At 41.5% G+C, this 24,821-nt stretch overlaps 2 protein-coding genes across 2 annotated transcripts in view; both read left to right on the plus strand.

The window, feature by feature from the left end:
* LOC309402765 (tRNA selenocysteine 1-associated protein 1-like) lies at window positions 1-7,181 on the plus strand. The gene is made up of 8 exons (XM_081996693.1): window positions 1-49; window positions 1,023-1,099; window positions 1,196-1,329; window positions 1,904-2,035; window positions 2,936-3,055; window positions 5,218-5,413; window positions 5,954-5,999; window positions 6,803-7,181. The coding sequence occupies exons 2-8, from the start codon at window positions 1,070-1,072 to the stop codon at window positions 6,937-6,939; spliced, it is 795 nt and encodes a 264-aa protein (XP_081852819.1). The 5' UTR covers window positions 1-49; window positions 1,023-1,069; the 3' UTR covers window positions 6,940-7,181.
* A 5,754-nt stretch (window positions 7,182-12,935) lies between these two features.
* The window catches only part of NUP153 (nucleoporin 153), a gene marked incomplete at both ends in the record, with an annotated part of 43,656 nt that continues 31,770 nt past the window's right edge, over window positions 12,936-24,821 (plus strand). Inside the window, one exon of the mRNA XM_082015383.1 lies at window positions 12,936-13,028. Coding sequence (XP_081871509.1) covers window positions 12,936-13,028 — 93 coding nt within the window. The remainder of the gene's footprint in view (window positions 13,029-24,821) is intronic.

A 24,821-nucleotide genomic window follows, 5' to 3' on the forward strand; every position in this document is an offset into this window, starting at 1 on the left:
CCGTGTTCTTTGAGAAAGGCAGAAGACAGTTTGAACCATGGCAAGCCAGGTAAGATCATTTGGTCAGATATTCAGGCTTGCAGTGCCTAAATGGATTCCAGAACCATACTCAGAATTCCTAGTAAATGTAAAGCTGAAATAGCTAGCTTGCTCTGAGTTGGGTGTTCTTTTAGTTCTACAATTTCTTCTGGTAATTGGTGCCTGTCCTCTGGACACTTAAATCATATTGACTGAAGCAGGTTGGGGTCTTAACATTAAGCTTTGCAGTTTGGATTATTTGAGCATGAGTTCTTCTGAAGGACGTTGCGCGTAACACTCTCTATGTAAGATATATGTAGAGGTGTTCTAGAGGAAGAACGTTAAAGCCTGCGTAAGTAAAAAATGCTGCGAAATGCCATTCTTATTTTTGGAAATCTTTGTTCTTCAGAATCTTAAGCGAGGGAGGCAACCTGTGTTAACACGGCTGTTGTTTCCCTTATCTTTTGTGTAGTTGCCCCGCTTCTTTTTTAAACTGTGGTTTTTGGGTTTTCTTTCTTTTTATTTTTTTTCTTCAAGAGGCAATTTTTATGCCTCCTTCTTCCTGGCCTGCGTCTGGGTTTGAGTTTTCCCTCAGCCAAGCTAGTGCCTGGTGTGCTTTCTCCTTACGTTCCATTAATCGGCCTCCTGTCGTTGTTCCTGGCCTGGGAGTGACTCACAGCTGGGTAGTGAGGAGAGGCATCTCACATAAGAAGAATTCCTAGGTGAGGGGAGATAGGGACAGCTGAGATCCCTTCTAGGCAAGAGTGATGATCTCCCTGCCTCTTCATCACTCAGACTGTGTTGCTGCAGAGTTTTTTGAGTCCTGGAGCTCAAGTGGAACACGGTCCAGTCCTGAAGCTAGTTAACACTTAGGATTGGCCAACATCGAAGGGCTACTGCTTTTTCCCGAATTCCAAGAGGAAGCTGTCAATCCTTTAGCCAGCTTGACAAGTCAGGGGAATATGGCTGTTCATACAATCCTTTGGCTCTGTTATTTTTGCCAGGCGTTTTCCCCAGAGGCTGCTTTCCCTCATGGGAGGCGGAGGGAGAAATGGGACCCCAGGCTTCTTTCAAGGGCAAGGTGAATATGGGGAAATCACCTGTGGTGATGGGGAGTGGGAGGGAGGAATGTAAACGAGGCTAAATACTATAAAGGTGATTTTTTTTCTCCCAACAGGACTTAATGGCGAAAAAAAGAGAATGTCTCCAGGCCTACAGCTGGTGGAGAACACCACAGAAGAAACGGAAGAAAAAGAACAAAATAAAACCAGGAAGAATAGAGTTTGTCCCTAGTAGTACTAATTCAACCAGGTAAAGACCCTTTGAAACGAGAAGCTCTCACCCCTTACTTGTTTAAATTGATAGTTGATGAATGCCATCACTTCTAAAATCCTGAAATGGCATATTTGGTGCGTATACATGAAGTATTGCTTATGGAAATGTATGCCAATAGAATAACGAAACTTTTTGTACTTCATTTCTCCCATAATCACTGAGAAGTGGTGGCAAAATAGTCATAGCTCTTTTGAATCATGGCTGTAACTTGAGTTAATGGGGTTTTTTGGTATTTTTGTGCCTCCTCCCATTCAGACAATAAATTTTTCTTTTTAAAACTGACTTCTAAAAGTTCCTTATAAATGCTGCTTTGTGCTTTGTTTTTTTGGTGAAAGCAGCAGTATGGACCCAGAGAAATTGAGAACTTTCTGCTGGAGTGATGGCATTGCAGTTCTGTACATTATGCAGCAGAGTTTTGCTGTTAACACTCTTCTCAGATTTTTGCCTCCTTATTTGTCCAGTGATAACTGCCTGCTTATATGTTAGGTACCTTAATACACAATTGGCTACCTTAGTCTCAAACTTGACAATTGTTCTCATCTTTTTAAAGACCGGATTACTCTATATTTGTTGGGGAGCTTACTCCAGAAGTGGATGATTTCCAGCTCTATGATTATTTCCTAAAGAGGTACCCCTCATGTATTGACTGCAAAATAGCAACAGACCTGCTGGGATATTCCAGGTAATGCCTGTGAAAATTTGTAATGCTATCAATGTTTGCTTCTATAATTACGTATAAGAACTTGCGTCGGAACTGTTTCTGCATTTTCTTCAGACGCAGGAAGAGAGAGATTAGCCTTTAGCATTACTTTTTTTAACAGCACAGATCCTTGCGTTTCTAAAACTTTCTGGTTAGTTTAAGCAGTTAATGTGATAACTTTCAATCTAGCTGTATGCATATCTGCACGAAAGAAATAAGATGGTGGGAGAAGGGAGAGCTGTGCACTGAAATCTGTGCCGCTGTGCTTACATACAGTGGCGTGTCCACTTAATCATCTGCAGTACTGAAGGAAAAATAATTCCCTTTTTACATCTGGGAGAAAAGTGTAAGGCCTGGCAAATCTTAGAGGGTTGGGAGACTGAACCTATTAATACTAGTAAATAAAGCCTAGGAGGAGTTCTACTGGCCAGGCAGTGAGTCAAGTAGGGATGAGTGAGTTTGTGGTTCAGACAATCTGGCTCTAATAGACTAATTGAAGAAACTTAAGAGAAAGCAAGTATAAAAAGAATGTTAGTGCTGCACAGTGGTAGGAGCAGGTTAATACTGTCAGATTAACTGCTGTAAATGCAGAAATACAGACTCTAATTACTTATACAGATAGCAATTAAAATGTATTGTTTCACTGGCTCTCAGCAAGCTGCATCTTAATGCTATCAAAGAACAAGCTTTTTGCTTCTGGCCCAAGTTTTTAATTTGGTGAAAGCATCTTCTGTGCATGTGCACATGCCAGAGAGGTCGCTTAGGTAATGGAAGCTATAGTAGCTACTATCTTCTGGTTTTGTAGAAGACAGAAATTGAATTCGTTAGCTTTGTAACTGTTATGCATACTAGAATTTGTTTTCTCCCTTTTGAAAATTGTAGAGGGTATGCCTTTGTCAGATTTGGTGAGCAAGGTGATCAGATGAGGGCACTGCAAGACTGCCAGAATGCACCAGGTCTGGGGGGAAAACGAATCCGGCTGAGCATAGGAATTTCTAAAAGGTAACAAATGAGTTGTGCATTGATACAGTAATTCTAAATAATCAGATTCTTGTAGCTCTGCCTTTGTAAAGTCTGTGGCCCTTGCTATAATGGCTGTACACATGAGTCTACAAAACCAAAAATACAGAAGTATTATGTTTTGACTCCCTGGATTCATCAACCTCTTTCAGGATTGCTGGGGGAATCCAACTATAAAGTCTAGTCAGATTGTGTAATTTGGGCTTAGCTGCTGTTTTAACAAGACTTAATTCTTAGAGTAGCAAAGCTGAATGCATTCATAAATATTTTCCAGGTTTGGGCCTGAAGAAGGTAGGAGGGACAACAAGCAGTTTTGTAGGCTAGGGAGCTTTTCTTCCAGACCTTTCCCTCTAGCTTAGGCAAGGTAGCACATCTAGTTTTACAGTAGACTGGCAGAGGAAGGAACTCTTAAGTGGAAAAATACAGGACGGGGGGGAGAAAGCCAAAGGATATGTTACTGGAACAGTTTGTTTATAGTACTGTTCCTTGCTTTTTCAAAAGATTGGATCAGCAGGGAATTTAAAGTTGATTGGATTTTGAGAGTTTGTTTTTTACTCTGTCGGCTCAGTTCTCTCATTTAAGGCAATTCAAGTCTCTGAACAGTTAGAGAATTGATACCAAATTGGATAAACTTTGATCCAGGATACAGACAAAAATAGAACTTTATATAAAACCACTTCAGTATATTCATGAGGTTAGCTTGTATGTTCTGTTAAATAGTAAAAATAACAGCTTTTGTTTCTCTTTTCCCCTGGATAATTCTGCGAATGTTGCCTCTTTGCTTTAGAGTGGAAATGCTCTTGCCTGAGAGAGCATTGTCCAGAATTGCTCTGACTAAATTGTTTTGAAAACAAGAAGAGGTCACAAAGAAACAGGTTTCCTTACTTCTGCTGTCCCGAAGAATGTCAACAATATTTTCAGATTTTTTTTCCTGCAGAGGTTTATGTAGGAGAGAAGTTGGAAGCAGATGACTTTGAGACACTATCTAGTAATTTCTTTACTACAGTAGCAAGACAATAGAATACCTATTTATTAGAATGTATGTGTAGCTTTACAGTAATGAAACTAATGTAGGTATTAAAATACACATCATTAATCTGTATCTGTTTCTGAATGGCTGAGTACCATGCTCTCCTAACATCAAAATACCCAGCCATTCGAGTAGTTTGTCACTAAGTCACTTATATGGCAAATGTGATTTCTGGGCTCCTTCAGTTTGTGTTCTTGACAAAGCCTAGATCTGACTTTTCTGTAATGAAATGGAGATGCAGAGAAATGGGACTCTGCAAGCACCGGAGGTCTGCCTATACATGGTCAGTGAAGAAATGTCTAAGCATGGAGGATTTTTTTGGAATGTGCAGCCGGGTCATCTGAATGTGTTTCCTGTAGTGCACATCTGTTTTAGTACAGGTAACACTTGTGCATTGATTCTTGTCATTAGTGTGAAGATGTCCCTGAGAAAATCTACTCAGGAGAGGGAAGATAGTGAAAACTGATAACCTGGCCCTTTGGTCTTAAGAACCAATGAGTTCTGTCATTCTCCTACTCATTTGGCTTCATGCTGGATCATGGCAGTGCTGACTTCACCTGACAGCTACACTTCGGTAACTGTTGAATGCTTCATGGACTGAAAACTGAGCAGGTGGAATCAGGCATGGCAAACTGGCAGGCAGAGTCAGGTGCTCCTCTGAAACAGATAATCTGACTTCACCCCCTTGTTTCTGTAAATAAGATTTAGTATTAACCAAACAAAAAATAGAAGGGTTAATTAAGACTGAATGCATCTTTAAAGCAGCTGTGCTTGGTAAATGTCTCTGGTCTTAATAAATAAGTTCTTAGCAGAACACAAAGATTTATGAGCAGCTTGCTTATACAGATACTGGAAGTACTTAAATACAGAAAGTGTCATGGCTTGAGTTAATCAATGAAAATAATTACTTTTGTATTGGCAAAGGTGAGAGCATTTGCTTCTGTATAGACACGAGATCTTGTGCTGTGATTTAGACTGTTGCTCAGGCAACTATTTGGAAAGGTTTCCTTTTAAACTTTGAAGTGCGTAAGCTGGCAAGTTGTTTAACTTCAGAACTCGGTTTACAGTTTGTTCTCAAGCTCATTATAACTGTATATAACTTCTCATGTTTCAGACTGAAAGCAGAATTCCAGCGGTACCAGTCGTACAACTATAATGATTATTACCAAGATTATCAGAACTACTACTCACAGTGGGGTTATGATCCTTATGCTGACTACAACTACAGTTCCTATGCTCCCTATGATAGCATGCAAGCTGTTGGAGACTGCTCTTTAGGAGATGCTGTTATGGCTCCAGCTGTTTTTGAGGTAAAGATACTACACACTTGCTTTAAAGAAAAAAACCTCACAGATAGTAGGTTGTACAAATAGTAGAAGTCAGAGCAAAAAGAAGTCCTTAAACTGAAACTATGCTTTCTGCTTAGCGTGGAGGTTGGAATAGCAGGCTTCATTCAGAAGTATCTTTAAGTGCTTAAGTAGTGCTTCTGTAGAATTAGAGATTTATATGCCATTGTTTGTTCATGTATGCCAAATAACACTTCTGACAGCATAATTCTGTAGCCTGCTTCTGTTCCTGTTTTTCTTATTGTAAGATGGACTTCTCTTACTTAGATCAGCCAATTTATTAGTTACAGCTTCCAGAAGTCACTTCTAATATGAACTTTACTATGGTTTTCTTAAAAAAACAAAAACAAAACCAAACCCTCCCCAGCAAACACAAAAACTCCTGGTCTATTCTTGTAATTGTGGGAGGAGGGAGTGCTTTGGGAATACAAAATAATTTTGGATTTGTAATGCGTTCTGAAATGGATTATGAGTAAACTTATGAGATTTTTCTTCTTTTTTTAGGAAACTTCAGCTATGACTGAAATCAGTGATGACCTAATAACTGAAGGTAATGATGATTCTATCACTGCAGCTTGAGTTTAGCCATACTTGTGCCCTTTTAACAATACAAGCCAATGACTGTTGGATGAAGAATGTCTTGGAAAGTCAGCTGATGTAGTGGGATCCTCTATGGGTTATAGTTGAGATGAGGTAGGATTTTAAAGATGATGGTATACACCATGTCAAGTAGAGTGGGACATTGTCAACAACACTTCACAGTAGGTTTCTTGTAACTTTGCTTTCATTCACCTTCCAAAATAGTCTAATAGAGAATTTGTCATATCTTTGTATTGATTTTGCTAAGCATATTCTATGTTAAACTCATTAATAGGCAAAAGCTTTATTTACCAAACCTTGAGGTAAAAGCGTGTGTTGCCAGTCCTAAAAGGAGGATTCAGTTTGTGCTTAAAGATTTGGTACAAAACTTAATGGTTTGGCCTGGAAGGTTTGCAGACAGTTCCTTGCATAGAGACATCTTGTGTTAGTGTACAGAAACTTTATCCTGTATAATGCAAATTGTAGTAGAAATGAGTTAAGTTGCTTTGGGAAGAGTTTAATGGTTAATTATCCTGAAATCTGCTCTCTATCTTGAAATAGCAATATAGTCCTAGCATTCTAATATGCAAATTCCAAAAGAAGTTGACTTGCCAGGTTTATTTAAAAATTCTAGGTGAATAAACACCTTAATAGATTTAATAGTAAATTTACTAAGTTTGGCTAAAATACATTTTATTAGGCATTTTCTTCAGGTTTTTGTGTGCGTGCCTCCCAAGATCTGACACCTGTACTTACCAGGTTTTTATTTTTCAGATCCACAACTTTACTTGGATGTTGATGAAATGAACAGACAATTTATGGAGACAAGTGAAGAACTCTATGATTCCCTCATGAATTGTCACTGGCAACCTCTGGATACGGTCACTTCTGACATCCCCCCTGCTATTTAAGTGTCTTATATAGCATGACCGTTATGACCAAGGTGCTAAAATTACATTTCTTCTACATTACTCTAGATCATAAGTTTTAAAGCACAATGATAGGTTGGGTTTTTTTGCTATGCTTTTGACAGTTTCTGTAATCTTTTTTTTTGTTCATCACTCTACTCTTGGAGCATCTTGAAATCATGTAAATATTCTAGAAATGTAAAGAGTTCAATGGGGTCTAAAGATAGACTTGCCTGTGTAAATAAAATTTTGTTTCTGCAAACCTGCCAGCAAGGGATTTTACTTACATACATGAAGCACATTCTCTTCTGGCTTCTGGAATTTAGCTGGAGGCAGTAGGGGTGTTTCACCTGTCTTTGTTTTGGTGTGGGCATCAGGACACTAGCAAAAACTAACTCTCATATATTCCCGAGTTTCCTTGGCAATCTTTTACAAGTTGTTAACTTGCTTGCTTAGATTATATGTGTATTTGGGAGCCACTCCCAGGGTTTGCTATGGGAATGCTTGGGCCCACTTTCTCCTGCAGTCTGCTGGCACTAACTGTACTACTTTTGGTCTGCTAGGTCAGTTAGAATTGCTTTATCAATACAGTATTTTAAACATAAGAAGGGCAAACTTTCAGCTGCTGTAGCTGCAGACATTTCAAAGACTAAGGGTGATCCCTACTGACTATTTTTTTCCTACCCTTCTTATTGTTAGTCTTCTCAACTGACACTTTACAGAAGAGAAACTGGTATAGCATAATACATGTTCTTAAACCTAAAAATCCTTGGACAGAATAACTTCCTGGTTTAAAGGAGGAAAAATAACATACTGGGAACAACAAAGCTGTCCTAGTAACAACTCTTCAACTAAGTTGCACCCTATCCTAAACAGCTCTGTAATTTGTTCAGTCTGCATGCTCAAATGTTTTGTAGTGATGAGGTTATAAAATTTTAGTAGGATGACAGTTTTCAGTATTCAAGTCAAAGGGGATTAGGGGAGATGGCAATGAGGAAAATTCTGCTTTAAGCTAGCAACTTCCGAGTGGCTTCCTCTAAACTGTTCCCATCTTGAATGGTATAAAGTAGTTTCCTGTCATAGGTACTACTTAAGCCTATGTGTATGCAAAAGTACTTACTAAATCTACATAATGATGAAATATATTAGGCTGCAAACAGAAGAATACTATTCCAAGGAAAAAGGTAGCAGAAATTATCATGGCTAATAGCTGTGGAAACTATTAAAGCTAGTCAAGACACTTTGGTACTGCCATGTGTGTTTTGGGGGCAGTCTAAACCATAATTGCTATGATGGCAGATAGAATACAGTTCTCTGGCTTTTTTTATGACTTACTGTAATTAAAGTGGTCATAACCCATATGCTGTTATTAAGTTTAAATCAAATACTGTATTGCAGAGTAATAACTTGGTGTTGGCAGGTCAGTTCTAGCTGCTGACTGGAATCTCCCTCTTCTCTCTTCACAGTTTAATTTCAGCTAGGAATATTTTCAAAGTTCTACCATGAAATGCAGGTGCTCTAAAACAGAAAAGGCTTTTGGAGTGCTATAGGAAGTTCATTCTTCCTGAATCTTGTGCAAATACACATGTAGGAAGAGACAAAAAGCAAAAAACATCTAGGCAGGGGGAGTGGCATCAGTTTTAGCAATTGTTTCCTGGCTTTGGGGAGTGCTAGTTGCAAGGTAGCTGGGAAACATGGGTTTCTTGGGTGAATGTTTCCCTTGTGTGAGATGGCAAGTTTTTGGAGGGTGACGGTATTAATGAGAACATGACAAAGTGGAATAAATGAAGCAAGAGCAAAGGAAAGGGAGTAGTTGTGTGCATGTATAAAATTGTTTCAGGGGACTGCAGGAGGAGGGAAACTCAATGCAGGCCCCTTGAATTTGGATGGGAGTGTTAAAGCTTCAAAACCATACAAGATTTGATGCCACTTCAGTTGTAGTGCATAATTGTGGTGCTTGAGCTTGATAGTGCAAACTGGGCTGCTAGGTGAAGGATTTTGTATCTAGCAAGTACCATCACTGTGAGCAGCAAGACAGCTTCCAGGTCTGTGCCTGGGCTATATCCTGCTTTGAAGTGGCTTGCCTAGCATCACCTAACACCGAACTTAAGTTGCAGCAAGTAACTTGTAGAAATGTTTTATTGTGTTAACAGTTTAAAATGTGATGCAAAGGATGTGTGTTGGCTCAGCAGAAATACTGTGGAGTGTCTGTGCTGATTTTTGGCATTTGGGAGGTTGATCTATGTGTGAACTATGTAATGAGTGGCCAACTTAGCTATGTTATTTCACTTAGTCTGACGCTATATCACCACAGTACATAGACCTCAAAAAAAAGTCAGTCTGTAGCTACCCTGTTTATGCAGATTTTACCTGTTAATGAGGTCTCTAGAGTCTGCATTAGGGGCTGTTTTCAGACACCCATATAGTGAAGTAGTGCTTATGTAATGCAGTGAAAGAGGTTGTTTAATTGTCCAAACCTGAGAAATGTCGGGGGTGGATTTTCTTTCACTCAACACACAAGAAAAACAAGGTGAAGAGGAGAGCGTGTTGGTTGCAGCCCATGTGGCTCTGTTCTAAAATAGCTCCCTGACCTCTTTTTCTGTCTCCTGAGCCTTGCTAGCCTATTCATCTTCCAGTTAGGAGTGCATGCATGGGATCAAGGTGGTGTGCACAGCGCACATTCTTCACTGTAAAGGCATACTGAATGCAAAATTTTTTCCTGTATTGGTGTGGTACACCCATGAGCCCCAAATACAGGACTAAGTGGGTGCATCAGAACTGTACGAATGCATTGCTGAGACTTTTTACTGAGTAAACTTAACAGCTGTTCTACAACTACCAGCCTGTGTTAGCTAGCTTATGCAGAGGCCTGAAAACATATCATACAGTTCTACAAAGACCTGATTGCTGTGGGAGCATTAAAAAAAGTCTTAGAAGCAACTTTCTCAACACCATGCTATTTCACTTCTTTTCAGTTGTGTTTTGTCTCTGTTTTACCCAGCTGAAATGTGTTTGCTTTTTTTTGTTTTGCAAGAATATCTAGTATTGGTTTTATAAACTCTTCATTGCACCTAGCTGCAACAGATAGTGCCTTTACGCAAAACCTGCTAATTTCTTCAAGAAGAGTAGTGTTTTTTGTTTTCTATCACCTCTGAACAGAAAGGCTTTAGTATGATGGTTTGAGGGGCTACTAATCCTGCAGTCAGTGAAGAGGGAGAAAGAAACAGGTCAAAAAGTACTTAAAAAGGTACAAAAAAGGTTAAATGGTACTTAAGCCATGAATGTTTCTTTTTGCAGGGATGCTCTTGGACCAACAGCTTCTTTCTAGCGCTACCTCAGAGTAACTTGCAGATATAACTCGCAGGGAAGATTGATCAAATGGTGATGATCCCTATCATTCTGCTGGAGATATATATATATTTGCCTTTTGTTTTGTCTCACTTTTAAATAACATTTATTTAACTTCAGTGACTCACGTCAGTAGACATTGTTTGACTACATTGACAAGTATTTCTGAGTCATGAGTGTTATTAAAGGCATGTCACCGTATGGAAATTGTTCTAAATAAGTAAAATGGAAGCAAAATAAGTAAATAAAGCAGCACTTGAATTTACAGAGCAAACATAGTGTAGCTGCCTTTGACACATACATGAAAGAGAAAATCGTCTTTACAGGTTACCCTAATACATTTAGCATGCATCAGAAAGAGGGAATCTTATTTTAAATTTGCCCTGCTTTTATGTGTCCAGTGCAGGAGTGATTTTAGTCAATTCCCCACGCAGGTTTTGTTTTAGAAGTCGGCTATTGCCAATGAATGTCTCTTGTCAAAGGGTGCAGTTTAGATCCCTTTGTACATTTTGCTCTTCCCATAATGGAAATACATCACAATACCCCTCCTTTCCTTCCCCTGAGTTGGAATTTAGCATGGTAACTGTTTCCTGGGGAAAAAAGAGTTACAAATCCATGCTAAACCACTATTTTTCCTTGTATTTTGATGATTATATTATATATTATATAATATTATTATATTATAATATAATATTATATTATATTAGATCTTTTTTGACAAGCATATTGTAGAAATAGAGCCTCATCCTAAATGGTCCGCAGGTGTAACACACCATCAGTTTAGATGAGATGAGGTGGTTCTTGCAGGTGGCTTTTAAACCCATGTGCTCAATGTCCTGGAAGGGATTACGTGTTGCTGGAAGTCATCCCACCGCATGTAAAATTGTATTTACAGTGGTAGGGTAGGAGAGGAATAGACTGGGGAGTTCTGAAGGTGTGGTTCATGAGGAGAAGTACCTGTAAAGTAATTCCACTCTGCTGGTATTTCAGAAATGGTTATCTTCTTTTGATAAAGAGAGCAGTGAGAGCAGGACTAAGAAACTGAGAAGGAGCAAGTAATGTAGGAGAGCTGGGAAGATGCCAGTGAGGTTAAAAAAAGCTGGTATGAAACAAGAAACAAAGACCTGGCAGTACAAAACTTCCCAGTAAAATTCCTTCTAAAAGCAGTTCCTTCTCTGCTGTTGCTGCTTGTTTGCATTTCTTCAGGCTTTTGGAATCACCTTTGCTGGTTTGAATTTCTGTGAACACCTTCCCCCCCCCCCCGCCCCGAGTCCGATAAGCTCTTTTTTCAGGTGTGTGCTGTGACACATGGCCTTATTTTTTCGTGTAACGCTGCATCACAGCCCTGTCTTTCACAGTTAGGTACTGGTGTCTCACGCTGTGGCAGTCATTTTTTAGCATGTTCTGTTTTTTATAGGGGGAACATTCATGCTGGCTTCTATGCTGGGCAGGGGCTTGTGGTCTTTTGCTCTGCTCTGTCACTCCCAGGGCAGAGCAATGCTCTAAATAAGAGGTTAAGCCATAGATATTTCTCAACTTTTGTTAGAATTAAAAAAACCTAAACCAGACCTTAAAATATTTTACATTTAAAAAACCTGTACTAGAAATGCATTCTTCCTCTTGTTTTGCGGAAAAAAAAGACGGGTTGAAGCTTTTTTCCCCCACCTCTGTCCAAGCTGCCAAAAGGAGTGACGACAAAACCCGCAGGTCGTCATTCCTGTTGCTTACGCAAGCCCCGTTTACAGCGGCACCCCCAGGACGCGCCCGGGCCGCTGCCCACGCAGGTCTCCGCCGGCTCCCCGGTAGGGGCACGGCAAGCCCACCCCGCCCCTCGGGGCAGGCTCCCGTTGTGCCCGGGGCGACCACGCCACCGGCGCAGCGCCGCGGGAAAAGGGGAGAAGGCGGCGCAACCTGTCCCCGCCGCCGCCGGCGGGCCTGACGCCGTCACAAACCTCCGCTCTCAGCCGGCCAGCCCGCCCCGGGCCGCGCTCGTCTGCGCCCGGGGCTGGAATTTTTCCCCACTTCCCCTCGCGGGTGCGGGCAGCCCAGCGGGGGCTCTTCCCGCGCAGCCCGGCCCCTCCCGCTTACCACGAGCGGGCGGTGCCCAGGCGCGCGGGGGCTACTGGGCGGTCCTGCTCTTGTGACGCACCCCGCGCGGTTTAGTGACGCGCGGCCGCCCGGGCGGGCGCTGTGTGGTTGGTCGGCCGGAGTGGGGAGGGGTGCAGCGGCCCGGCCGCGAGCGAGCGGGCGGGTGAGCAGTACGGGGCCGGCCGGCGCCGCAGAGCGCGAGCGAGGAGCGGGCGAAGGGCGCGCGCGGGCGCACAGAGGGACGTGATAGGCACTGCGCTCGCGCGCGGGGGGGGCCGTGCGGCGGAGAGGGGCAGGCCGCGGAGCCCCCGCGCCAGGCCGCGCGGCGCGTGGCGGGCGGGAGCAGCGAAGAGGCCGGGCCAGGGCAGGCCGGGCGCGTCCCTGTGGAGGCGGTGACAGCGCAGCGCGGGGAGCGCAGCCGGGCCGCAGCAGCGCAGCGCAGCCGCACGAGGCGGCCGGCGGCGAGGGCCGGGCCCGGAGGCCGCGCGGCGGGGCCGGGGCAGCGTGGGGGGGGGGGGGTGGGGGGTGGGGGGGAGGGGGCAGCGGAGTGGCCGGATCCCATCATGGCCTCGGGCGGCAGCGGCGGTGGCGGCAAGATCCGGACCCGGAGGTACCACCTGGGAGCCGCGAAGCCTCCCTATGCGAGGAGCAAGCAGGTGAGGCGCGGCGGCGGGAGGCCGCGGGTCACCCCGGGCGGGCGGGAGGCCTCTTCCCCCTTCCTCCTCTCCCGCGGCGCTCCCCTCAGCGGCGGGAGGAGGCCCCGCGCGGCGGAGCCGCCCCTTCTCCCCTCACCCCCTCCGCCTCCTCCTCCACGTGCGAGGCTTTGGGCCGGGGTTTCCCGGTGGAGCGGCCCGGGGGGGCGGGGAAGGGTTTCCCGCCGGGGCCGCGGGGATTGTGGGATTTCCGCCCCGCTCCCGCTCTGCCGGCAGCCCCGGCCCGCGGGGGCGTCCCCGCCTGCCTTTTGTCTCCCGTCGGGCCGGTGGAGGTGGCCCTCCCCTATAACTTCCCCGCTCGGCAGGGACCGAAGGCGGGAGGCGGTGGCTGGGAAGGGGTGGGTGCCCCTTTCCCCACCATGCGCCCCGCGACTGGGGAGGGCTGGCTGCCCTCCGCCGGCGGTGGTTTTGTCTCTGGGCTGCCTGAGTCCTTAGCGGCCCTGGGGCGAACGCCAGAATGGATAATCTGTGCTCGCTGTCTGCGTGCACCCCTCTCCCGAATCAGCCTCCCCCGCCGGTGAAATCAATACTGGGTTACCATGTGTAGTTACTCTTCAGATTGAGGTGCATCGCTTCTAATATTTGCCTTTCTTGACAAGTTTCAAATTGCAAATGAATTTGTGAAGGTGCTGTGTAGTTAGGCATTTTGGATTTTGGTTTTTTTTTTTTTTTTTTTTTGGTAGGATGCTGCATGCAGAACCCTCAGGTCTGCATCTGGTAGTTTCTTCAGTCTCTTGCCTGTGCCTAAATGTGCTGATGCAGTTCATAAAGAGTTTTTTCTCCTTTGTATTATAGGATAGAATGGCTGGATAACAAAAAACAGTTTTTAAATTGTGACACAAAAATCCTGTGCCATTTAGAGGAGCTGGAAGGAAAGAAGCAGAGATCTTTCCCAATTGATGTTTGCTAAGAAATTTTAAGATGCCCAGAGACCGTGCTCTGGAAAAACTTTCCACGTGTATTTATGAAATTGAAGCTGAGTGTTCAGCCAAAACCTTGTCGTTATTAAGTCGGTAACATAAGCTAGGAGATTGAATATTATATGCAAAATTCAGGAGTGTTACACATGAGTTGTTTCTCAATTAGTTTTTGTTATTTGGGAAGTACTGTGCTTAGTCTTTTATATAGTATACTGATCAGCAGTGTTGTCATTGTAAAGCTGGCATGGTGAGGCTTCATACAAAGGATCACTGCACTTAGAGAGCAAATGTTGAAAGCTCTTAAGTGAATGACTATGTTGAAATTACCATGTTGCATGTGTTGATACTATGTAGATAACTGAAATCTTACACATGAATTTAAAATAATTAGTGTAGATGAGTTTCTGACTCTTCTATTGTCAGTTATCTTTGTGTTTTCCAGTAGGTTTATTTAAACAATGTGCCAAAGAAAACACGTGGTTGAGGGTATCTGTGGGATTCTGCCCAGAGGATGGATGCTGCATGTCAAATACATAGAATGAATTAACAGTAATATATTGGGGAAAAATTTGTAATGATTAAATAAATAGGCAAACTGATGGATGTCAGATATGTGCATTTGTTATAAAGGATAGCTCTTTAACCCTATGCAGCTCACTAACTTGCGCTGCATACAAAGATAAGCTCTGAGTAGATAGCGAACTTAAATTGGAATTAATTGACAAGTGTTCCTATTTTCAATGTAATGTCCACCCTGCAGAAGTATTTTGTCGTTTAGTGTTAATTTTCTCTCAGTAATGAGTTTGGGAAGACATGAAAATGCTCAGTGCAATTGGGACATGAGGTTATGCTTCTGACTCTGACCCCCCTCTCCCCTAACTATTATCAATGAGTAGGTTCATATAAGTACTCTAATAGAACCATTCTGCGGTCAAAACTGTGGTCCTGAAAACCAACAGTCTCTTATCGTCAAGCTCTGAAGGTGCCTGAGCACTGTAAGCAGTATAACTAATAGCTTTAAAGTTCTCAGGATATCTGATTTTTTTTTCCCATTTGTATGAGACATGTTTAGCGTGGTGCCTGGCTCATGATTTTCTGCTTTCTGGATGTTATTTTGCCATAGTCTCCTGAGGAGTTCAGTCAGGTGAGAATTCTCTGATCACGCCCAACATGTGCTGTGGAATTAGCCTTCTCTAAAGTACAGTGACAGCTTTAGAAGACAGTTGGAAGAGGAGGTGCTGCTGCTGCTGCTTTTTAATGACTGTTAGCTAAAGCATTTGTTCAGAATGTGGTCGACCGTGCTTCAGGTTTCTTTTTTTTTTTTTTTTTTTTTTTGCCTGGAGGGATCAGCCTACCTCTTCCACTTTATGGGTGAATATCCCAGTTGCCAAGCTGTGTGTTGTCTTCAGTTCTCCTGGCTGAAGCTGTGTTACTATCTGGAAAAAGAATGCGTGATTCACTGAGCCAGAAAGAGGATGTATAAGAAGATGTTGTCCTCCAAGACTGGAGACATGCAGGCTATGATCCTTGATTTCAGAAGTTACTTGTTTTATGTTAGACGTCCTTTGGAGCAAACATGCGAAGCCTAATACTTTCTGCCCTTTTCTTCCCAAGTGCTTGATCATTAAATTTTAGAGCCATGCTTCATTATGTTGGGGGGGGTGTGTGTGTGTTAAAATCTAGAGCCTTTTTTTAAACCAGCCTCAAATAGGAGAGGCGAACAGATGCTGCCTTAAGAGGAGAGTCTGACTTGCAGCTTGCTGTGTTCTCCTGGAAGATGGAGATATGGGTACAGATACCCCCACTACTGAAGGAACTAGACCATGGCACTTTCCCTTCTGAGCTACTGTCCTGCCTTTAAAAAAGTGCACTGTCAGCAGCTATATTATACAAACGAACAAACAGAAAGTAGCAGCACTGCTAAGTAAAGATGGTGTAGACTCACCCGCCATGAAGGTTTGTGGGGTGGGAATCCTCAGAAAGAGAAGAGCCTTTTGGTATCTCTAGGCTGGGTGTTCTGGGAGTAGAATTGAGGAGTGCCCATTGACTAGTGCTTTCCAGTGGCTAAATGTTGGCAGTTCCACGCTGAACGCCTTGACTTTAGATTATGCTGTGCTTAGCACGCTACCTGTTTACTCAGCAATCTCATGCTGAAATATCCAGCCTCCTTCTGTACTGTGTAAGGAGCTTAGGCACTTGGGTTAAAATTACGACTTCTTTGAATGCTAAGCACATGCGAAGCGAGAGAGCTGTTGTGTTCAACATCTGGGTTTCATCTTCCGGATGTGGCCCCAGTGCTTCTAAATGCTAGGTTTGTCCTAGTTATTTAGGTAGACTGATGACTGGCATTACTAGTGTGGATTGTTGATGTACTAAACAGCTTCTAGTATAGTATCTGTATGTTCCTATTGTTAATTTTATGTTTAGTTTTGCGCATGTATGTGCGCACGCTGGTTTAGCCCGGAATGGTGCCATTCTCATCCAGGTAATATATAGATATCAAAGATTCTAGATGTGACTTATAGTAGGAGAGACTAAAATAACTTTTTTTGTTAGTTTTTATTTGATAATTCACTATTAAAATGAAAGTGTCAGAGAACTTTGACTCTCTCGCACTTTTAAACTCATACAAGCAGATGAAAGCATGAGAAAAAACAATTACCTGAAAAATCTCCATAACCTTCCCATAAACCTGTATGTTTATGTTAAGCTTCAGCTTAGAGCTGTTTGATATTAGAGATACTATTTGTAGATTGAAACTTCTGCTGGGGAGTGACATGTTTTTGTTTTTTCTTACATGTGTACGTGCCAGTGCATATTTATAATGTAGATGTGCTACACTGATATACAAGAAAACAGTCCAAAGGTGTTTTCCTTGATGAGACCAGCATAAGTTTCTGCATATTTGTAGTTGGTCTTGTGCTGATGTAGTTAGGACACTGCCTGAAGGAAGGGAACCAGAAGGCTATTGAAAGGCACATTTGCTGGTCCTGCTCATGAAAGCCCATCTGGATTGGTGAGTTTCACAGAATCACTTGAAATACTGTGTGAGATTCTTCTCAGATGGAATAGCTACAGGATTGGGAACTTAAACTATATGCGGCAATGCCTGAATCATTACGTTATCATCTGCTACTGTCTTGAAGGTAGGCCAATTGTAAAGTATTGTTTGATTTATGCAAAGGATTTTCTTGGTGGGCGGTGACTGCAGGCGGCGAGCAGAAGGAATCTTATAAACCACCAGGTTTATTTCAAGAGGAAATTTTGAAACTCATGCTAAGGAGTTCCTAGAATATCATATTGAGTAATGTAAACTAGGTAATGTTTCATAAACCTGAAGCAGGAAAATACTAATTTAAAAAGTCTATTAAGAATGTCCATATGGACCTTCACAAGTACAATTCTGTTGGTTTAACTCCTCTATCAATAGGATTGCACCTTGAAGTATGCTTAAGTGTTGTATTTCCTTTTGTATGCGTCTCTCTGCTTGTTTTGGTTTAATAGTAGCATACTGCACTAAATATGAATAGATTTGAAGAAATGTTTAATGTGTATTTAAAGATTTATTTTAAAATAATGGGATAGTAGTTCACATCAGAGGTTTTGTCTCTGTCCCAGCAATACCAAATTGCATTAGCAAAACCGATGTTTAGATGTGGTACTTGGCTTTCTTGTGCCACCATCAACAAAAATGTATCCTAGTTGGGAGGAACTTTTTAAACTGAGATACAGACAGGTTTCTTTCATTTAAGCTAACAGTACTGTCTGTGGTACAACAAAATTGTAAATGATAATTGCTATAGCATTTCATTAATATTTTGGTTTTTGTCTTTCAAAGTGTTGTCATGACAGCCTTGTAGGCAGTGAAGTATTGGAGAGAAACACTATTAGTGAGTGGTATCTTAGGAGAAGAAAAAAGCAGATGAAATAATTGGCTGTTAGCTGGGACACTGCAAATTGCCTTTGGTTGCTGGCAGCACATCACTTCCTCCGAGTTATTTATTCCTCCAGTCTGTAATTAGAACCGGTTCTTGCTCCCCTGCCGTGGAGGAACTGAGCTGCTGCTGATTCTAAGGACTGCAAGAGGACAGAGTTCAAAATCTCTTTTGCTTGCCTAAAAAGTTTGAGCAGAGCTGTTTCACATTGGTGCAGATGTGAGCTACCATAGCATTGTGTAACAGATTCATAACACGGTGGGATGACTGGCTCAGTGGACATGGGGCGAGCAGTGGATGTTGTTTATCTGGACCTTAGCAAGGCCCTCAGTGTGGTCTCCTATGTTATCCCTGTAGCCCAGTTGGTGAAATATGGACTTGTCAGGTGGACTGTAAAGTGCTTGGAAAATTCGTGAAACCATTGACCTCAAAGGCTTATGATCAGCAATACAAAATTCCAGTGGCAGCTGATGGCTAATAGAGGCTCTCAGGGGTTGATATTGGGGCCAATACTGATACATGTCTTTATTAACAACCTGGGATGAAGGAACGTTGGCCCTATTGTATGCTGAAGGGTAGGGCTGCCATTGAGGGATCTTGAAAGAAATGAGCTGTGAGGAACAAATCCAAATGCTAAGGCCTTCATCTGCAACAAAACAGCCCCACTTACCTGTTGAACAGCAAGTTGAACCTGAGTCAGCAGCATATCCTTGAGGTGAAGGCAACCAACTGCATGCTGGGTGGCATTAGTAAGAAGGTGGGAAGGATGTTGAGGGAAGTGGTTTTTCCCCTCTATTCAGACTTCCAGGACTGCATCTGGAATGTTGTGTCCAATTTTGGCCTCTCCAGTACAAAACCAGATGTTGACATTACTGGAGTGAGTCTAATTGAAGGCCACCAAAATGACTAAGGGGCTGAGGCACATGGCTGAGAGAGCTGGGTGCATTCAGCTTAAGAGGAGCAGATATCTAACGAGAGTATAGAGAACGTGGAACAAGGTTCATAGCAATAGGAAAAGAGACAATGGACTGAAGTTGCAAAAATGGAAATTCGGATTTCATATTAGGAAAATGTTGGACCACAGAGCACACACAGACATGTGGTTTCAGTGTAAATGTCAATGTTACTCAAGGTTGGTAATCCTTTCGTTGGTCCATTCTCTTAATTCTGTCTTCAGGGCTGTGCTGCTTTTTTGAAGGAAGAAATAATGCCTTCATCTCACCGTTGCATCTTATCTAGCATAAATTGTAAGGTTGCCCTCAAGAAGGTAATAGCTAAGAGACTTTTCTCTAGGGCTGCTGTTTTATAGACCTTTTTTTTTTTAAATGCCTTCTGTTTTCTTAGTGGTAGGTCATGTGATACACTTTTCCATTTTTCTGCTGTTAATTTGCAAAAACTCTGTGGGGTTTTTTGCTATCTTTTCAATGTTCTGTGTAATCAGTCTGGTATTTATTGTGTAGCTATTGTACATCTACAATATGTTGAATAGTGATATTTATACAGTCGTGAGGGAAGGGGGAGGAGATGTTCCTCAGTATATGTTTCTTGGTATGTACTACTAAGACAACATAATGAAAACTCTCCTTTGTGCTTTTTGGAACGGACAATAAATGTTCTCAATGCTGAAGAATTATTAAGTGCCCACAATATTTTTCTAATGAAGAATTCTAGCCATCAGGCAGAATTTTATTACTTTTTAGGGCATTAAATTACTTATCTATGCAGTTTCATGAACAACTACCCTAAATTTGGACATATTTCTTATTTTCCCTTGTACAAGTGTCTTGTGCCAGGTGCCTTCCCTTGCCACTACATTCCGTATTTTATTTTTATTTATAGCGCTGCTTAAAAGTCTTGACTTGCTTTCTCCTTATGCCTAAACAGGTCTTATCTGCCTGTTACAACTGCCTAATTGAAGGTACAATTTAGATACACATTTTAAGCCAAAGAGATGTTAATTTTGCTAACAGTTGAGACACCTGAAGCTAGTGTTGTGCACAGCTATATGTCACCACCTCTGGTGGGAGATTGTTGTACCAGCAACCTTTGTTGGTAGAAGGGACGGGCTAAGTACTCTAAACGCCTTTAAGCCAAGTCGGTTGGACCACCTTAAAATTAAGGGAAGGCAAGTATGAACTAGCTTGTTTGACTTTGCCTGAAGCATAAGTAGCTTTGCAATTTGCTGATACAGTGTTTGTCATTGTGGTATTCTAGATTACTGTACAAAAATATTTATTAATTAAAAGATCTTCTCTTCACTATGAAATTTGCTTTTCTTTGTTTTTGTTGGAGAGTTTACAAATACATTCACCTTCTTTTGATGAGAAAATAAATTTTTTTTTTCCCTTGTCTAGGAATGGCAACATCACTAAAGCTTTCATGTTGGGGCAGCAGTACTAATATTTCCGAGGGGCGAGTTTCCGCTGAGTTTCTATAACTCATCTCATAATTGTATGTTGCATTTAATTACAGTTCCTTTGCGTGTGTTTGGCTTGGTTGTGACCACTATGTTTTTTAAAGTAAGCGTAAGTTCGTATTTATATTCACCTTTTCTGGGGAAAAAAAAAGCATACGCTAGCACATGGGCACCAACATGCACTGAAGTCCTACAGCTACAGTTTTAGCACACGTGCTGGCTTTGCGAATACCTGTGCCAGTACAAAATTTTCTTTCTCCTTGCTGAGGTTGTTTATTATTGTTTCCGTAGCTCTGCTGTTGGAAAGAGTTGTGTGAGAGTGTCCTGGAAAGCTGACTGACTTTGCTTTTATTTATGATGGTATTTCGAATCAAACTTTTTTGTAGTAGTTGAGTCTTATGACTCCTTCCCCTAATTAGAGCTTAAGGTCTGGTGACCTCCAAGACTGTGGTAAACGAAGCAAAGAGTTAAAACTGGCGTTTTCTTTGAGACTGGATTACAGGTCTAGTGAGGCACTGAAATATTTATGATAACAAAATATTAAATTGGTGAGAAAAAACTATACCAGTATGAACAAGCCTGTAATATAGGTGCATTTGTAGTTTAAGTCATCCTGAGCTAGGCAGATGTAAACAAGGTGTAAAACTGGTTAAATGTAGCTGCATTGGGGAATTACCAGGGCGCGACTGGATACATGTTAAGTTTAGCTATAACAGTTCCCCTCTTCTAATGTCAGCCTTAGTATTTGTTATTAAACTTACTTTCCAGAGTTGTAGAATATACACAGATTGCAGATGCTGTTACCTACAATCGCTAAAAAATAAACAATCTCTATGCGCAGTGGCAATTTTTCAAGTTAATTGGTAAGAGAACGATGTTTGGAGATGTTGGTTATATGTTTGTGAGATGCTCTTGGTTCTGTCAGTTGAGCCGTGATAAAAAACTATGGCTAGAAATACACTGCTGCCCCTTATGACTGAAGATTACTGCCCTGCAGCAGAGGTGAGCCTACCTTGGCTTTACAGTATCGGAATACTACCTTAAAGTGTCAAAGAAAGTAGCAATAGCTTCTGCTGCAGCTAAAGCAGCTGTGCCCAAAAGTCAGTATTTTAGTTTCTCCTAGGCACTAATTCTTACATTTTTTTAAATCCAGTCAGGAACTGTATGCAGCAGGGTTAAATGTGTCCTATTTAAATTAAATGCAGGTTCTGCTGATTTAGGTGAATTGTTGAGGTTTAACTTTTATATGCTAGACAGTGTCTATGTATGACACTTAAAAAGTAGGAAGGCTTTGAGTTTTGCTAAAATACCAGAGAATCGCAGAGCATAACCAAAGATGATTCTTTGGTTGCTTCATTTTAACTTACATGTTCAAGACTGTGAATAAGATAACATACTGAATGTGCAGCAGGATTGACGTACTACATTTTGCAAAACACTATTGTCAACTCAGTTTGTAGATCAGCATGGATAGAAAAGATATTTCAGGGGGAGCATGAGAGTACTTTGCTATCTTTTGCTAACACCACATTTGATTTAAAATTGTTTGAATATTATGGTTTACTTTGGAGTACCACTCCAAAGTGTCAGGAATGAAATTACGTAGCAGTGAGTACTTAATTTTGTGAGATGTGCTTCAAGTTATCTGGAAAGCCTTGTCTGCACTAGAAAGCATTGGACATGGGGGATGGACAACAGCAAGCTGTGAGTTGCCCTTGAATGGCATGTAGCCATTGTTTCAGGAGTTGTTGCAGAATTTGGCCTGCCCTTGCTTGTGTTTTACATACATACCGTGTCCTCACTGCTACGTGCCATAGACGAGCTTGTGATACCAGGTTTGTGACTGCGTTTAGGCAAAGTGGCACTGAAAATGTTTCGTACATTGCTGGGAGTCTAGTATATATAGGAGGTGGCAAATTTGTAGGTATGGGGTATGATACCTTGAAGGCCTCTATGCATAAGCTTCTTATTTACTGTGAATGCAGGAAAGAGGGGGAGTTTGCTGTTTCTATTATCAGTTATGTTTGGTGATGTTGAAATACTGTCATGAATTGGGTCTTACTGTGTAGAGAATACCTATAAATAAGATAGACAGTTTTATGCCTAAACTGTGTATTTAAATTCTAAATATAAAATATATGTTATCATACTGTGCTAAATCTGGTCATGTGTACTAATGGCCTTGTAAAGACCATCTGGTGCTAGGGGAAATGTATTTCTTGATCATTCTAATTTTGCAAACTTTAAACTTCTTGCCTGTGCAGATATGTCAGAGTTTGTTATCCTGATGTTGTTTTAGCTATTGTTGTACTTGTTAAGTAAAAATAATTGGTTTAGACTATACGGTTCCCTTACAGGAAAAGAAAGAGTCTGAGCAGCATTTCAATTAATTCTACATACCCTCTACGAAACTTAGCTGCAGACACACTGCATAAATGCGTCAGTCTTCCAATAAAAAAATATTAACTGTACTTAGAGTCCCTTCTTAGATTAAGAATGAACTCCTTTAAAACTGCTTGCAAAGTTGTAAGTGAAAGTAGTCTCCTTAATCTTACGTTTTTTGTTGTTGATGCTGATAGATTTCTGTCTCAAAGTGTAACACTGAACATATCAGCCCATTGCTGATAGCTGCTGAGGATTAACTAGGTGTAATTAAGTGTAACCTAATGTAACGTGTCCTATAAGGAAGGAAGAAAGGTGCCTTGTACTTCGTGCTCTCTTTTGTAATGTTGTCGCTGTGTCAACTAAAGGTGTGGACAAAACTTGAGATAAAACCATTCGGCGTCACGAAGATTTTACCCTAGTGGAGTAGATGCCGATTTATCTATCGGAGCATATGCTGGCTTTTTGTGCTCACTTGGAAATGGTAATGATGGGTACAGGTGTGCAAGCAATGCCAAAATGTAAAATAGCACCTGAATTTCCTGGGGATGCTTATTCTAAAGCTAACGAGACTCAGGAAAACAGGGCTCACTTCATGCAATAAGGAGGAAATACACTGGCATCTGGAATCATAATCCTTTCTTCATGATTTTTAGAAATAACTCTGAACTAGTCCACTTGCCTTAAATAAAATTGTTGTTTTTCAAATGTTACATAATTAATTACATTCTTGTAGCATATTGTTCATATTAAGTCATAAGTTTTATTGTCTGTTTTTTCTAAATGAAGTATCAAACTCTGCTGTCCTACGTCCAAATTGAAACCACTCCCTAAATAGCAAAAGCAGAGTTAGTTTAAGCCAGTCTAAGTCTGTGCTGCTACAAGAGACAAACATGTCATGTTTCCATCTCTGTACCTACTTTTGCATCAAGCACCTGTGCAGCCACATGGTAAGCTGGACCAGCGACCTGATGCCCCTTGAGGGGCAGTCGTCACCCTCACAGTCTATAGCCAAATTTTTGGCTCAATCTATTTGATAGAGCCCTAATACAGTTTGTCGCTTGGCTGCGTGTATGTGCTAGTAGCAGCACAAGGAAAGGGTGGAGAAAGGGAAAATCTTTTTAATGGTAGTACAGGCACAGAAGGGAGAAGTTTTGTTTCTTCTTCCTCTTGTCCTGGCTGCCTGATCTTGCTCTCTCTCTTCGGCCAGTTCTGGTGCACTGAGCCAGTTGAACTCTTTAGTTCAGCAGAGAAACACGTACTTTTTGCCAGATTAATGAATTCAGTTAGTACGGAGAGTAGCCTGCTATGTGCCAGAGCTGGCACGAGGTAACTGTGGGGGATGGAGAGAGGACAAATACTCCTTTTTGATGGTTGGAAGTGGTTTGACTGATCTGCTCTATCTCGGTGAACTTCACCATTAGGTGCAGGTTTTCTTTTTGAGGACTTACTGATTCATATGTTTTAATAACTTGAACTTTGACATAAGAAGCAAAGAAATATCTAAGAGGCCTGGAGGTAAACACTTGCTGCTTTTCAGAGGTGTGCATATAGTGAAGTGGAAATTGGCTCTTTTATCTGATTGCGTATTTTGCATCTCTGATAAATTCATGTTAGTGTATGACCTTTATATAAATTTTTTTTTTCAGTATATCCTGCATTGTATAGTAGGATTTACTTAAGCTTCTCAGATTGAAATAAACTAAATTACAAAAATAGATGTTTTCCAGTAATGCATCATTGCTGAGTACTCCTGCCAGCGCTTTTCCCTTCTATGCTATGTGAAAGACCCTTAGGAGCTGGGAAAACTGTCCTATTCCATAAATATTTTTGGCCAAGAAAAAGCCTGCTTTTAAGTTTGGAGGTCCAACTGTGACCATAACCTATCGATTTTTTTTTTCTTTATATAAATCCTTTGAAGAAATGGTATTTTAAAGTAATAAATTATGACACCTGTTTGTTTACTTATTAGTGTTTCTGTCTGCATATCTTTTGCTTAGAGTTGCATCTCAAAGCAATATGCCTTGAGTAACTGTAGTTACTGTTGCTGTGGTGTTTGTATACATAGACTTAGATATATCTA

This window comes from Phaethon aethereus (assembly GCF_964289735.1).
Source record: "Phaethon aethereus genome assembly, chromosome: 2".
In the NCBI taxonomy this organism is placed as follows: Eukaryota; Metazoa; Chordata; class Aves; order Phaethontiformes; family Phaethontidae; genus Phaethon; species Phaethon aethereus.